This window comes from Colias philodice, chromosome 6 (genome assembly GCF_061535455.1).
Source record: "Colias philodice isolate Cphi_HAF_F1 chromosome 6, ilColPhil1 Martin Lab GWU primary, whole genome shotgun sequence".
Classification (NCBI taxonomy): Eukaryota; Metazoa; Arthropoda; class Insecta; order Lepidoptera; family Pieridae; genus Colias; species Colias philodice.
In genome coordinates, this window is record NC_143091.1 from 4,924,224 (window position 1) to 4,940,713 (window position 16,490).

General features: G+C 31.8%; 1 protein-coding gene and 1 long non-coding RNA gene across 2 annotated transcripts in view; both read right to left on the reverse strand.

Moving 5' to 3' along the window:
* Positions 1 to 15,468, reverse strand: part of LOC149487661 (myrosinase 1-like) — a 17,768-nt gene extending 2,300 nt beyond the window's left edge. Inside the window, exons 1-6 of the mRNA XM_089696229.1 lie at positions 15,196 to 15,468; positions 6,160 to 6,278; positions 4,220 to 4,795; positions 2,273 to 2,367; positions 1,833 to 2,138; positions 621 to 862 (exon numbers count right to left, since the gene is read on the reverse strand). Of these exons, the coding sequence (XP_089552355.1) occupies positions 621 to 862; positions 1,833 to 2,138; positions 2,273 to 2,367; positions 4,220 to 4,795; positions 6,160 to 6,278; positions 15,196 to 15,239 (1,382 nt within the window). The 5' untranslated portion in view covers positions 15,240 to 15,468. The remainder of the gene's footprint in view (positions 1 to 620; positions 863 to 1,832; positions 2,139 to 2,272; positions 2,368 to 4,219; positions 4,796 to 6,159; positions 6,279 to 15,195) is intronic.
* The window catches only part of LOC149487659 (uncharacterized), a 64,605-nt gene that overhangs the window by 45,265 nt on the left and 2,850 nt on the right, over positions 1 to 16,490 (reverse strand). The gene's annotated exons all lie outside the window — the stretch shown is intronic.

Genomic DNA, 16,490 nt, shown 5'->3' on the forward strand with positions numbered 1-16,490 from the left:
CATTGTTTATAAAAAATAAGCAACACCTAGATACGCAAGTATTATTTCCAAAACGAGCGAGCTCCCACATCGATGCTAGGACAACACTAAACCGAATCAAGCAGCGCCCGCGCCGCCTACCCTCCCTCTCTTGCGTCTACGAGGCCTACGTTTCCACGAGTACCGACATATCTCCTAACGCAAGGAATGAATATAATTACAGTACTGTGCGTTAGGGACCTAATCCATCTCTAATTTATTTTTTAATGTTATTGAACTCAACTTTTAGTAGGAAGCAAATATGTATATTTGTCCTACTCATACTTAAAGAACTTTACAAGTTAGACCTTCCCGCAAGGAGTGAAAAAACACGATCATATTCAACGCACAAAACAAAAGTCCTGCAAGGGATCTGATAGATCTCGTAATGCAGCGAACGTGTTAATTAATAACAAAATTAAATATTTGAGAGCACAACATATATAACAGGTACCACAATATGATATGTACATTGTACAATATAATCAATAATGGCGCTAATGTAGTTAGGAAGTATCACGTTCTACCGTGAGATACCATGCCCTTCCGCGCTCTTCCATATTACACCCAATAAAAAGAACATTATACTATTAAATACTCACACAAAACCATCATCCCACTCCCAGTTATCCATCAGACTCCAAGCGAAGTATCCTTGCACGTTACTCTTGTCTTCATGAATCGCATGTAACAGGGCATTCAAATAATGACAGTAGTATGTGACTCGGGCCTTATCATCTGTACCGCTATAGTCGGCGTAACCGTTCTCAGTGACAATGATCGGGATGTTGTTATATGTTTTAGTTATCCAGGCTAGGAGACGACGGAAGCCGAAGGGTACGACCTGTAAGTGAAGGTCTTTTGAGTTTTGAAGTAGTCAAATTATCTGGTTGTAGCCAATAGCAACGCGTATATGGTCTGCTATTAAATTTCATTAAATCTAACAAAAAATAAATTTGAGCATGATAAGTATCAAGTTATAGAGAATGAGAGTTTTAAATCGATCGGATAATTGCATTGCCTAATTTCCTTGTATTGCAATATGATAAAAAAATATCAATTAAACGTTAAATAATTAACGATCGAATCGAAAAGTATATGAAATTTCAATATTAATTGAACTATAAAATTACTTTCAAATTCCTATACATTTTATTGCTCAATAAAAACCTATAAACCTAATTCTCTCCTTAAATCAATCTGATAATGTTATTACAGAAACAGACATTAATAATAAATTAAGGCTATTATATTGTAGATACTGAATATAAGATATTTTGGTAACAAAGAAAAACAACGACTACCTGTTCCAAGAAACCTCAATGTTTCGGCCGAATGTTTGATAAAAAATATATGATATACGCGCAAACATCAAATTAAAAAGATTATTAAAAATATGTAGGATAACAAGCTTAATCTAAAATATTTATATTATGTCCTTTAATCTGAAGTGAATTCTACGCAATTTTCCCTTATTCAGCATGCATGATTCAGATGTGGTTTACCCGAGGCCCGGACAGTAGGAATAATTGCAGTAAAGATTTATGCAAAAAGTTATTAGCGACACCACACATGTAATTACCCACAATCCTATTGCAGTAAAATATGAATAATAATTATAGGTTTTAATTTATATGGAATCAAGTAGGTGACAATTGGAGCTGTGCAATGTACATTGAACAAATGTAGATAACATTTCTGTTTTTTTTTAAGTTATGAATACGGCCTCATAATTGATTGTTCCTAATTAAATTCCTCAAAGAATATCCGTATATGTAAGTTTATTAAAGTATAATATATTTTGTGAACCTCACCTTCAACCAACTTGATGACGACATTGACGGCCAGTTCGGGTCTTGCACTCGAACTATACCAACGTCATTCTCATGAGATGGGATTTGTCCCACTTCTTCATCCGCCATACTCAATAGGTATGTTGTATAATGATTGAGTCCGAAGAAATCAGCTGTTCCCTTTATAAATTCCACTTCTTCAGGTGTGAATTTTGGTAACCGGGAGCGAGAATAATTTTGTTGTCGGCTCTTCTCGTCTACTAATTTAATTAATTCTGGAGGGTAATTGCCTTCACTCGAGTATATTGGATGCGCGTACCAACCCAACTGTATGAAAGGTTATTGATATAAATATAATGGACCATTTTTTCGTAAAATGTACTCAACTGAATTTTATCAAGACATTCATTATACCTAAAGCTTGTTTAAATTATAGAATATATAGAAAAATACATTCTTACGTGAGTTCTCAGATATAATTCAGCCGCTTTAATATCACTGGTAGAATTCGTTTTCGGTTCAGCCCAGTTAGAATCTAGGGACATTCCAATCTTGCCTAAAACATATAAATAAAGATATTATTGATCCATATAATAACATTGTATAAAGATGACCCTGAATTTGGCAGACAGCAGACAAAATGTAATTTCAGATTGGGATATCTATAAGCGAAATTAAGTTTTACATGTTTACCAAATTGGAAATTGTTTGTCGTTGATTTACCTACAGGTGATAATAAAGAAAATTTTATTTTATTCTTTAAATTTTTTTTTAAATAAAAAATAAAATTTTGGGATGCTCTCACCGTGTTCCCAAATGTTTTATAAATCTGAAACTTTCAAATTTAGTTTATTATTGGATTCTGAAAAGGTGATATCGGTTAGTTTTTTCATTTCGGCTTGGAATATTCTGGGACGTGTATCTACCAGAAAAATTAATTTTTAGTGGAAAAAAGAAAACTCATATTTTCGTCTTTAAAAAATCTAAAGGTGATATTTTTTTAATTTTAAATTTGTCAGTCGGATCCTAAGATATCCTAATTTTTAAATTTTGATGCTGGATATCAAAGTGAAAATTAATCAAAATAAAAATCTAAAAAATGTCATGTCTTCATTTTTAGTAAATCTACAGATGATGTATCTCGGATTTTATATATTCTTGTTTATTTGTTGTATATCCTCATCTTTCGATTTTTTATCCGAAATGGAATGCATGGATAAAAATTCTTTTTTTTATTAAATAAAAAATAACATATTATCAAGGCAATGCAACTGTTAATATTCAGCCCATAATAAGAGAAAATTATGGAATAAAATATTTTCAGTGTTTATATCATAGCCCGGTCAAATTAGACCTAGGTATTTTTTTATAAATTTACCGTCCTGTCCATTTTTCCTTTGATCCCGAATAACTTTTGTTGCACACATGGGATCTTAAAACTTGTACTTTCAAAACTTTATTTGTTTTGGTACACCCCTACCAAAATTAAGCTCTGTAGGAATTATTGTTATTGCATTTGACCGGGCTATGAAAATATTTTATTCCATAATTTTCTCTTATTATGGGCTGAATATTAACAGTTGCATTGCCTTGATAATATGTTATTTTTTATTTAATAAAAAAAAGCATTTTTATCCATGCCTGATATTCCATTTCGGATAAAAAATCGAAAGATGAGGATATACAACAAATAAACAAGAATATATAAAATCCGAGATACATCATCTGTAGATTTACTAAAAATGAAGACATGACATTTTTTAGATTTTTATTTTGATTAATTTTCACTTTGATATCCAGCATCAAAATTTAAAAATTAGGATATCTTATGATCCAACTGACAAATTTAAAATTAAAAAAATATCACCTTTAGATTTTTTAAAGACGAAAATATGAGTTTTCCTTTTTCCACTAAAAATTAATTTTTCTGGTAGATACACGTCCCAGAATATTCCAAGCCGAAATGAAAAAACTAACTGATATCACCTTTTCAGAATCCAATAATAAACTAAATTTGAAAGTTTCAGATTTATAAAACAATTGGGAACACGGTGAGAGCTTCCCGAAATTTTATTTTTGATTTATAAAAAAAAATTAAAGAATAAAATAAAATTTTCTTTATTATCACCTGTAGGTAAATCAACAACAAACAATTTCCAATTTGGTAAACATGTAAAACTTAATTTCGCTTAGAGATATCCCAATCTGAAATTACATTTTGTCTGCTGTCTGCCAAATTCAGGGTCATGTATAAAGTCATATATTGTCTACTTATTGCTATTTTTATTGGTTTGTTATTATCATTGTCAATGACTGCATGCCATGCGGTGTCAAACCAGTTTGTAGATAAAGCGGAAATATTTTACCCGACAAAATATACAGATATGTATCTATTTATAAATTCTTACCTCCGTATACAGGCCGGTACTGTCTGTTGAACAAGTGGTATACGCTGGCATGAGCTTTCAAAAGATTGTGCGTACATAGATACTCAGCAATGCCATGTCTGTTGATCGCTGGTGCCCTGTATGTCCCACCGTAACCTTCTAAACAAGTCTGCATCGGCTCATTGAAAGTCACCCAGTATTTAACCTTATCAGCGAAGTTCTCAAACAAAACATTAGCGTAGTCCGTGTAATAATCGACTATGTGTGCGTTTGTCCACCCTCCGATATCTTGGAGCCTCTGCGGGAGATCCCAATGGTATATCGTTACCATCGGGGTAATTTTATACTTCTCGAGTTCATTTATAAGATTACGGTAATACTGAATGCCGAGGTTGTTCACACCGTTCGCTAGACCGTTGGGCAATATCCTGGGCCAAGAAATAGAGAAACGATAAATGTCAACGCCCAGTTCATGGATCATCTCTGCGTCACGTTTGTATAAGTGGTAGGAATCAGCAGCGACCGCAGGAGTGGACCCATCTCTTACAAAGCTTCGATTTGTCTTGACTAAATGGTCCCATATACTTTCAGTCTTACCTAAACAAACAAATAAAATAGGGTAAGAATAATAGTGGTTGCATAAAATCCGGTATAGGAACTAGTAGAGCCACAAGTAGAGCACACTGCATGACGTCCATACTTAAATGCCATGCAAAGAACTCTAAATTATTAATTTGAATACATATTATATTTTTAAGAATGTATTATGATCTTAATCCACGTCATATTTGTAATAATATTTCGCCTGAACTAATTTGCATAATAGATCTATGTCATAGCAAAAGCAAAATACCAATTGTGAACCGAATACCTTTACCTTCCTTTCTTACATATCGCATATTTTTACAAGGATAGACTACTATCTAGTTCGTTATTCAGATGCCTGAGTACTTAGCGAACTAAGTCGCGGGTAAAACTTGTTTCTTTTACGTTGACATTTAAGAAAAACCCCCGGGAACCTTTGCAATCACTACTTAATGTGAATAATTTGTGGTTACTGGATTACTTACAGGTTATTTTTTTATCACCGACATAATATGAATATTTATATTCGAAATGAACTTCGTATCACCTGCATTTATATATTCGCAAAAAATATATTCCGTTATTTACAGATACTTGGGTGATACTGTGGTGATACGAAGAAATTATGTTTCTCACCCTTCACGAAAGTTTGAAGAACAAAAAAGCTAAATTGGTCTAGCCATTGCAATTGGTTGATTTCTTTATTTATCTTCTAGATTATAATAAATAAAACCGGCCAAGTGCGAGTCGGGCTCGCGCACAAAGGGTTCCGTAGCAGCAAATATAATAAATTACAGTTAAATCAACCTATCTCAAAAACTATAAGAGATACTTTGATCAAACCAAAAATCGTTGAAAGAGTTAATTAGCATGCATCACCTCTATTTTTTTTAGAATTTTATACCCCGTAGTTATAAAAATAGAGGGGGGGGGACATACTTTTTACGACTTTGAGAGCTGATATCTCAAAAACCGTTCACTTTAAGAAAAATGTTTTTTAGAAAACTTTATATCATTTTAAAAGACCTTTCCATTGATACCCCACACGGGTATGTACATCGAAAAAAAAAATTTCATCCCTCAGTTACATGTATGGGGGGCCCCACCCCCAATTCTTTTTTTTACTATTTAGTGTCATATTTTTGTAGCGGTTCATACAACACATATTCCCATCAAATTTCATCACTGTAGTACTTATAGTTTCCGAGTAAATCGGCTGTGACAGACGGACAGACGGACAGACGGACAGACGGACATGACGAAACTATAAGGGTTCCGTTTTTGCCATTTTGGCTACGGAACCCTAAAAAGATATATTAAAAATGCCAAATACAACAGCAATATAATACAGGATGTTATAAAATAAATAAAATTACCATCCTCATCCCAAGCACCCTCTATTTGTATGGCAGCTGTGGAAACCCCAAAGACGAAATTTTTCGGAAAAGTATAGTTTGACTTCGGTCCACCCGAAAAATTTACCGCCTCACTATAACTGAAACAAAAGGAAGCAAATTAAATCGCAAAAATTACAAGAATAAAAATTAATTTTATTTTGTAAATATGTAAATTTTTTAATTAAATACCAATGTTCAGTGTCGTCAGTCGTCACCACTAACTTTTGAATTTTAAATTTTTTTACTCGTAAAAATTTTACTTGGATATCAAAATCTAAATTTGTATATACAAATTTTGTGAGTTTCAATAATTTATTTTTATATGAAAACTTCAATAAATGAAACAAAAGATTTGCTATGTACTAATAAATAATACATTTAAGATATTATAGGTAGATATATAATAATATTATAGTACAACAGATTTTCAAGCTGTTGAATGTAATAATCATAAATTACAAAATGTTTTTTTGGTTAATTAACTTTATCCTGTATAATTCCACAGCAGAAAAGAATTAACAACGTCAAATAAGAAATAACAAAAGCTTTATTTTTATACAACAATTATTATTATCACGTCATTTAAATTTTAAATTCACTTTTTCATTATATTTTGTTTATCTTATAATATATATAAATCTCGTGTCACAATGTTTGTCCTCAATGGACTCCTAAACCACTTAACCGATTATAATAAAATTCGCACACCATGTGTAGTTCGATCCAACTTGAGAGATAGGATAGTCGGGGCGGACCGCTAGTACTTTATATGTTTATATCTTTACATACATATACAATACATTTTTTATAAACACATAACATAAATAAGGCATGCAAGAAAAAAATATGTCCTACAATGATGAGGATATCAATTAACTATTGAATTCTTGACATAGACATTTCACGGTCTCATATTGTTTAATGTTTATGTCCTTGACTTACGAGTTTTAACATGTATGTTAGCATGTAAATAAAAAATTGTCATACCTGCTTATTTTTTATTCACATTTGACACGTATTTACAATTCAATTTAATTTGAAACTTTCGGCTCGCCTGTTCCACCTAGGTAGATTAGGTACTTAATATTTAAAAAATATATATTATCCTAATCCAAACAAGGATAAATCAAACTAACAATTTTTTTTTATTTAAATCCGTGCAGCCGTTCTTGAGTAATAAGTTAAATAACACTACTTCTTTTATAAGTATACTAGCGACCCGCCCCGGCTTCGCACGGGTGCAATGCTGATATTAATACACTACAGAAAAATTGTGAACGTTGTATAAATGTATAGGTATAAAAATATAGCGGCCCGCTCCGGCCTCCGGCATCGCACGGCCGGGTATAAAATACATAGCCGGGCGGCCGCAAACGCTACGTCCTGCAATTTTTAAATCTGTAATATCTTCGAAAATATTCACTTAAATCATACGGTGTAAAGGGCCATATAGATCTATATTAAATGAACAATGTATCCATGGTATTTAATTGGTTAAGGATTAATGCTGTATTGGTTAAAATCGCTTCGAAAATTAGCCATTATTTGTCGTAAAAAGTAAATGACAAAAAAAAGTTATTGTGGGTTATCCATAAGAGATAGACATATACCATCGCGGACTTTTCTGTAGACCTTTTCAATGTGTATAATACTTAGTACATTATTTTGATAAAACTCGTAGGGTTCAGCCTGCGTTTGCAATGTAAGCGGAATAAATGTAATTTTTTACGACATCACATTAGAAACCTCAAAAATAACAGTACTTCTCCACTACTTAATGGATCTTATTATACATATAAACCTTCCTCTTGAATCACTCTATCTATTAAAAAAAACCGCATCAAAATCCGTTGAGTAGTTTCAAAGATTTAAGCGTACAAAGGGACATAGGGACATAGGGACATAGGGACAGGGAAAGCGACTTTGTTTTATACTATGTAGTGATAAATATTTAACAATTTATGCACACTTTGCAATTAATTTATTTATAATATATTACTAGCTTTCCGCCCTCGGCTTCGCCCGCTTTGTCTAAAACCAAATGAATAATATCAAATTTTATATTGTAATACTGTGATAATGAACTGAAACCTTCCTCTCGGATCACTCTATTTATTAAAAAAACGCATCAAAATCCGTTGCGTAATTGGTTTTAAGTTTATTTAGGTAAAAGTTCTATTAAATAACAAGCTTTAAATTGTTATTTGCTTTGAAGATATTCAACCATTACCATAAAATTTCCAACCATATTAATGAATTCTATAAAAACAACTTTTCATTAAAAAATGTTCATTTTTTTATTTGAAAGATAACGACAGTGTCATCATGTCCTCGAATTGTTTTCGCGTTTTTAAAAGAATATTGATACAAGCGAATCTAAAAAATTACTTCATGTGTAAATACTAATTGTTCGTTATTCATAATGAAAATCATGAATATTAGAGCTTATATGGGAGTCAAAAATTTCTATAAGTATCAACCAGGTATCCAAGACATACTGAAGTCTGAAATAACATTATTGTATATTCAAATCAATATAAAAAAATATTGAAAATAATAATAATATTGAAAATACGTGAAAATACGTAATATTGAAAATACGTGAATATAAATGAGAGTAAATATGTTTTGTGTTTCCTTAGTACCTTTATTATCGAAGTAATTGCAAAAGCACAATTTAAACGGAGATTATCATTTACGATACCATCGTATGATCAAATGATAGCATAGATAATTTAAGGCTAAATATAACAGATCGTGTTATAAGTAACATTCATAGGGAAATCCTTCGACTGTCACCTGAACATTTACGGAAAAGCAAACTCACAGACCATAAGGTTAACGTAATACAAACACACGCAAATAAATAACGGCTTTCTATTAAAACATGATAAGGATAAAAGTTGCTTGCTCAACAGTGGCCTTAGTTGCTATAAACTTTATTGCACCTTGCTCTCGTGATCAATTTAAAACCTTTTGCCATTGACACACGAATAAATTAACTGCGTTTTTATAATTATTGCATTTTTACTTTTATCTCTATTGCTCTACATTTTATTGTGTTTCGTATAATTAAAGCATTATACAGTCAATTGAACTTGCATTAAAACGTTTTAGTAACAAGCAATGGCTTTGCTATAAAGAGACTTGCAATAAAAATATAATAAACAATGCAACATAAAACAAGTCGCTAAATACTGTTTAATCCTTATAAGATAACGTTTGTTGGCACTTAAATGATATTCAAATAATATTTCGCATACAATTTCAGGTGCATTGAATTTAAAGTAATATAACTGTTTGGGAATCTACTACATAGGTAGGGTCATTGCGCCTGTTCGCGTCCACATGCCTATTCGCGTCCATTTTGCGGATATCTTTTAGAAAATTCACAAAAATAAGTATACTTTTAGTAAAATTGTAATAAGAAAAATTTCCGATAATACCTCAATGTATAAGAGACATGCACACATATTCAAAATATGCCTGCGCACCGCCTATCCTATTTAAAAAAAATATTTAATTTTGGTTATTAAACGAGAGAGCTAAAACGCGCGGGATTTTGCGAAAAAAATAGTGCGCAGCGTCGCGTTTGACGGTAAGTATCTTATTATTAAATGTGAATTTTTGAATATGTAACTGTTTCTTTACTTTGCTAACAAAACATGGAATAGTATGGATTATAAATCAGCTTATTTCTTTTACAATTAATAGCTAAAATAAGGTGGACGCGAATTACTACACCGAATTTGTACAACTTCCATTTTGCGTCCACGGTGGGCGCAAACTATACCTATAGTGCATAACAATAGAACATATTGCGTCCACATTGTTTTTCACTAAGTAGCAATGAATTGTTTGTTAAAATATGTAATTTAAACTAGATTGTAAATTTTTGACTAAGACCACAAGTTGATAATTTAAATTTTCATTCAAATTAGCAAATTTTTATGCAATTTTTTTCATTTTAAAATGGGTTTTCTAAGAATGAGACTAGTATCTTTGAGAATGAGAATCAATAAGTCTGTGGTTAAGAAAATAATATAAACAAAAAAGAAATTTAATTCATTAGAAACTAAAAAAAGGGTAGGTAGGTAATCTTAATAGAACTGCAGATTATTATTTATTTACATAACGTAACTTTGTTTTTTGTTAATTTTTAGTTCTATTAATGATGAGAAGATAAATATAAATAAGTTTTTCCAGTTTCCTTACAGTGAATTATATTAATAATAATGTTGATTTTAGGGTTCCGAACCTCAAAAGGAAAAACCGGAATCCTTGTAGGATCACTTTGATATCCGTTCGTCTGTATGTCCGTCTGCCGGTCTGTCTTTCTGTCAAAACCCTTTTTCTCAGTAACGCGTTGAGATATAAAGCTGAAATTTATATTGAATACTCAAGTCTACGGTCCCTTAAAGCAGTGAAAAAATCAAACTTATAAGCCAAAGCAATCAGAAGATACAGCCGTTTATGCTGCAAATTTTCGCAAATTTCGACATTCGCAAGGGAATCAAAACCTACAGGGTACTTTACGTGAACACAGACACTTGAAGTTTGGTACGAAGCAACGTCTTATAGCACAAATAAGGGAAACATTGAAAAAATAATCATTTACAGTTAAAACATATGAAAAAAAACAGTTTATACAAGAACCCTCGGTGTGCGAGTCCCACTCGCATTTGGCCGGTTTTTATTAAATAACTATATTCGTAAATAAATAATTTATTAAAATCTAATTTTTATTTGCATTTATCTGATAAAATATCACCCAATACACTCTTAATTCTTTTTCTAAGCTGGTGGACGCGAACTGGTCCACGGGTGGACGCAAACTGGAATTTTTGGACGCGAACTGGGTAAAACGCCTAATTCTGCTATTTGTCTAGATAAATAAAAACCACATGATATTTCCAACACAATTGAAAGTAAATCTTAAAATAGACTATGTAATGAACACGTTACATAAATTTTGCGTTGAAATTAGTTCTGGAACATTTTTATTTTCTCCTTCAAACTTTCCAACAGCACTAAGTGGACGCGAACAGGCGCAATGACCCTATATTTTGTTTTAGCAAACGGTGTAGTTTTATGTATTCTGTGGTGGTAATTATTCTTTATCTATACCTATAAAACACTAATATTTCCCAAGACTCAACACACGCAAAATTGCACGCCTCATAAGCGAAGCGTTGAGGTGGGTACTACTGTCACTTCGCGCAAAACATCTGATTTTTCAAACTTAAAATGTCTTTATGTATCATACATTGCACTTGTAAGATAATACATACACACACATATTAAGAAAAAACACTATTTTTAACGTTCATGATATTTTTGATGTCATTTTTGTTATTTAAACTAGTTAAAAAACAGTTTAAAAAAGTTCTGTCTTGGACGTCCGTGTGTCTGTATGTGCGGATCCTTTTTCTTGTTAACACGATAGCGACCGAAATAATTTACTAATCGAGTCTTTTTTTTTCTCTTACGCTTGAGTATGCTCAGGAATAGAACCCTTTCATTTTTCAGGGTCTGATTCGATGTGGTTTAATTGTTATTAAATAAACAAAAATAATAATTAATAAATATTTATAAAAAAAAAATTATGAGGCGTGCACTTTTGGATTTTCCAAATTATTTTTCAATGCACAGTCAAAATTATAGATTTCAAAGTTTATGTAATACTAACATTTTTTTTAATAGTTTACTGACTTATAAATTATTATTTTGTATTAGTTAACACGTATATAGCCTTCGATTCAAGGGTGTGACGAAAATCATATTTGATCAATTGTGACCGTCCTTTGTTAAAACTTATTTTTTTAAAACTATATAATACTACTACCTATATAACAATGAATTCACTAGATAAACATAGATAGTACATAACTATTATTAAAATTAAAAGGTCACTGACTTCTAGCTTAAACTCAGATTTGTTCTACTTCAGCCTCTATTTAAATTAGGTCCCCCTCCGTATTCGTCGATTTATGTAGTTCCCTTTCCCTAGCTAATTTGAATAGGTAAAAAATTACTTGTCCCATATTATAGTAAAATGATGACCTATTTGCAAGGACTTCAGAACGTTTTATCTACCTATATCATATTTTATAATTAATTTCTCCAGTAATATTTAATATTTAGGGCCGATTTTTCAACCCCTGGTTAAAACTTACCCGTCCAATAAAGTATTACACGATAATATTAAAATGTCTCTTGTAAACTGTCAATTGCATGCAATAAGAATAGGAACATTTTGAAATGTTGTGTAGTTAAATACGTTATTCGACGAATAAGTGTTAACCGAGGATTGAAAAATCAGCCCTTAGACTATATATTTGATTTGAAACATATCCTATCTATTAATGTATCAAAATATTGAATACCTACGTTTAACATCAATGCAATAGTTTCATTTGAATGGCATGACTGACATGAATGACATGAATGGAAGTTTGTTACTCTTTCACGCCAAAACGACTGAACGTATTTTGATGGTACTTGGCAGTGCTGTAACTATCAGCTATCAGACCAACACATAGAATATAGCAATTCTTGCTTTTGCCCGTGGTACAGCTATTACACAATAACATTTAAGTGCGTGATTCTATAAACCTGCAATTATAGTATAATTGTAATGTAATTTGTGCCGTTATTACAAAATAAACAATTTGAACTTCAGGTTTTCCTAGGCAAACTGGCTGTGTATACCTAAAATTCTTATTTTCAGGCGCAAAGAAAAATTGTTAACGATATTTACAATTTACATTGAAATACAGATGCATAAGTAATATGTATAAAGAACTATGCCGCGCGGTTTCACCCGCATTGCTCCGCTCCTGTTGGTCTTAGCGTGATGATATATAGCCTATAGCCTTTCTCGATAAATGGGCTATCTAACACCGAAAGAATTTTTCAAATCGGACTAGTAGTTCCTGAGATTAGCGCGTACAAACAAACAAACTCTTCAGCTTTGTAATACTAGTAAACCATGTCTGCTGCTCGTATTGTTCAATAGAAAGAAATGCATATAATTAATACTAAAACCGATTAAACCTAATATTATGTAAGGTACTTGTTGTTATTATGTTGCCAATATGTAGTAGGTAACAATTAACTAGTTATACTTACTAATTATAGCTATAAGGTAAAACTTTGTTGAATTTTTTATCTACATTGTAATACATTATTGTAGATATTTTTTCATCTTTAGTTTTGAAATAAATGTTACCAAATATTTGTATATCTCTAAGATAATATTATCCTATAAACTTATCTCAAGTTTTACTGGCATGTATAAATATCTTTAAATATCTTATATTCTCAAATGTTTTACCTGATGATACCTAGTTGGTATTAAAATTTGAAACATACAAGAAATGCGAGGCAATTCATTAATAATTCAGTTTTTAACATCGAGATAGAATGTACTACGTACTAGAGAGGCGATCGCTACTACACTCTCTTTAACACGAGCTAGAGGTAAGAATCACAAGTCTCTTTAGTCTGTGTCGGACTGTGCCCCCCGCTTGCCGCGTCAACACGTGTTATTGCTCTGTTCAAAATGCCTTCGTGTTTGCTTAGATATTGTTTTAACAGTTCCCATAATACAAACAAAGCCCGAGGAGTGACTTTTCACCAGTAAGTTTCCTTATTATGAGTAAGTCATGCATTTTACTAATATTGTTATCATTTTGCGAAAAATCACCACGCGTTCTGCGTTTCGCGCCATTTTTCATAGACTAACAGCACAGACGTGACACTATCGATGAGTCTGTTAAAAAAATGTAACTGGATTTTTTTAACTATGTATATACAATATCTACTAGGAAAGATTACCGTGGTGTAGTACCTAAATATTTATACTTTTACCCGACTACGCAAAGTAAAACGGTAGGTTATATTAAGTAATATTTATTTATTTACCTATTTTTATTTATTAAAAAAAGCCTAATCAATAGTTGTTCCAATAGGATTTATAAATTATTATGCACAACAATTACAAATAAACACAACATTCACAGAAACTAATACAGTAAAAGTTCATAATCGCGCTTCCTTTATTCGTGTTTTCACTATTCGCGGATTAAAAAAATGCGACCCAATTTCTATATTCACAACTAAAAATTTTTTTTATTCGCGGATTTAATAAGTACATACATAATAATACAATTATTCCAATAGGTATCTTACCCAATATCCTTGTCAAATGGACTAATAAGAAAGTAAAATAGATCTTATAACAAGTTTGCCTAAAGTACATAATATTATGTTCTTAAATGATATCGCCGAGGCCTTTGACACAAGCCGCCTTTGTCGCAAGCCACCTCTGCAGCGATTGATGTTTTTGAGAATGTTAATAAACAGAATGGAAGCAACCTTATAACTCAATAAATAAAGTATATTTTTAAATGTAGTTCCGTTTATAGTAAAGTTACAAAAATTGTGATCGAGTAAGGGGGCGTCCATAAATTACGTGAGGTGTTTTTTAAAATTTTCTGCACCTCCCTCCCCCCCTGGTGAGATGTCGTGAGAATTTATTCAACCCCTCCCCCATCCTCGAATCTCGCGTGAGATTTTTCAAAATGTGAGTTTCTTATACGTAAACGCCATCAACATTGAATCATCATATCCATTTAAATTACATCATGAAGCAAAAACTGATAAAACTATTGATTACTACACAAAACGACAAAAGCTTAATAAATTGATATTATTTAAAGGAAATTAAAATACATAGTTTAATATAAAATCCTCGTTTTATTAATTCCCTAGTATCAGTACCACCAGATAGTACCGAGTAAACAGATTGCACAATGTGTCGCATCTGCACGCATTGCTTAATCTTTGAACTTGAAGCCACGCCTCGCTCGTTCCACACGTACCCCACCACATCGGCCGCGCGCAATGTTTTTGTTTGGAATAACCCCTCTAGTAATATATCTCGATGGTTTTTAATTAGTTGCAGAAACAACATTGTGTTCTTAATAGCTCGTTAAATACGTGATAACTTACCAAATATTGTTTAAAACAGCAACAAATAAAATAAACTTAATCATTTTAAATAATAACACTTTGACGATAAATAATTAATTTCTGTATAAAATATCACTTTAAATATCACACTTATTTTATAAATTATATTGAGTGCATTGCTACGAATACTAGTTTAGATTTGTTCAAAATGCAGTGACGGTATTCTGAAGGCTGGCAAGGAAGCGTGCAATACGCACACCTAACGAACGCGCACTGCACGTTCAAATATTACTTCGGTGTTGTATCGGTGCAACTCATTCCGCAGACACACTGTAGGATTGAGAGCAATCCTTGCTATATAATCATTACGTCTCGCTGCCAGCTCAATGGCAGATAACCAAATTGAATCTTAGTTGATACCTACGTAGGTACCTATACGCGCAGCAAAGGTGCAACGTTCATATAGATATCCTATCAATTGGTGCATTTTTAAAACATATTTCCACAATATTTCGCTATTATCATTTTGATATAATATGAGGAAAATATTTGACAATCAGATTAACACTATGACAAGTTTAAGTTTATGTATCTAAAGGATTTAGATACAGAAACTGCATCAGAGCTGAAATACATACGAAAAATGTTGACACAGTTTTTTTCAAGTTACATATATGTATACAAGGATACATGTATATATTCGTCGACATTATACATACTAGATTTCCGCCCGCGGCTTCGCCCGCGTTTTCAAAGGAAAACCCGCATAGTTCCCGTTCCCGTGGGATTTCCGGGATAAAACCTATCCTATGTGTTAATCCAAGTTACCCTCTATATGTGTGCTAAATTTCATTGTAATCGGTTCAGTAGCTTTTACGTGAAAGAGTAACAAGCATCCATACATCCATACATCCATACATCCTTACAAACTTTCGCCTTTATAATAGTATTAAGATTAAGATTATGATATCATCGTAGATATAAATAAAAATTCAACAAATTTATTACTGGTCTTTTTTCTATAATTGCTCGTGAATTTTAATTACCTATCTTGAATGTAAAAAAATAGTCAGTGTATAACAAAAGTAATTATACTGTAACTCATTTCGTTAACTTATCAAACACAGAAAGGATGTAGAAGATTAAGTTGTCATCACCTGCCCCTATATAATATATTTAAATTGTTTATCAAATAATTATTTTAACGCATTTAAATTTATGAACAATTCATTTTTATTTTAATAGATATTATTTGCATCTGAGAGATGAATTTCGGAATAGAAATCGTAAATTAAAATTATATAAATAAACATCGTCTAAGTCCTAAGATATCG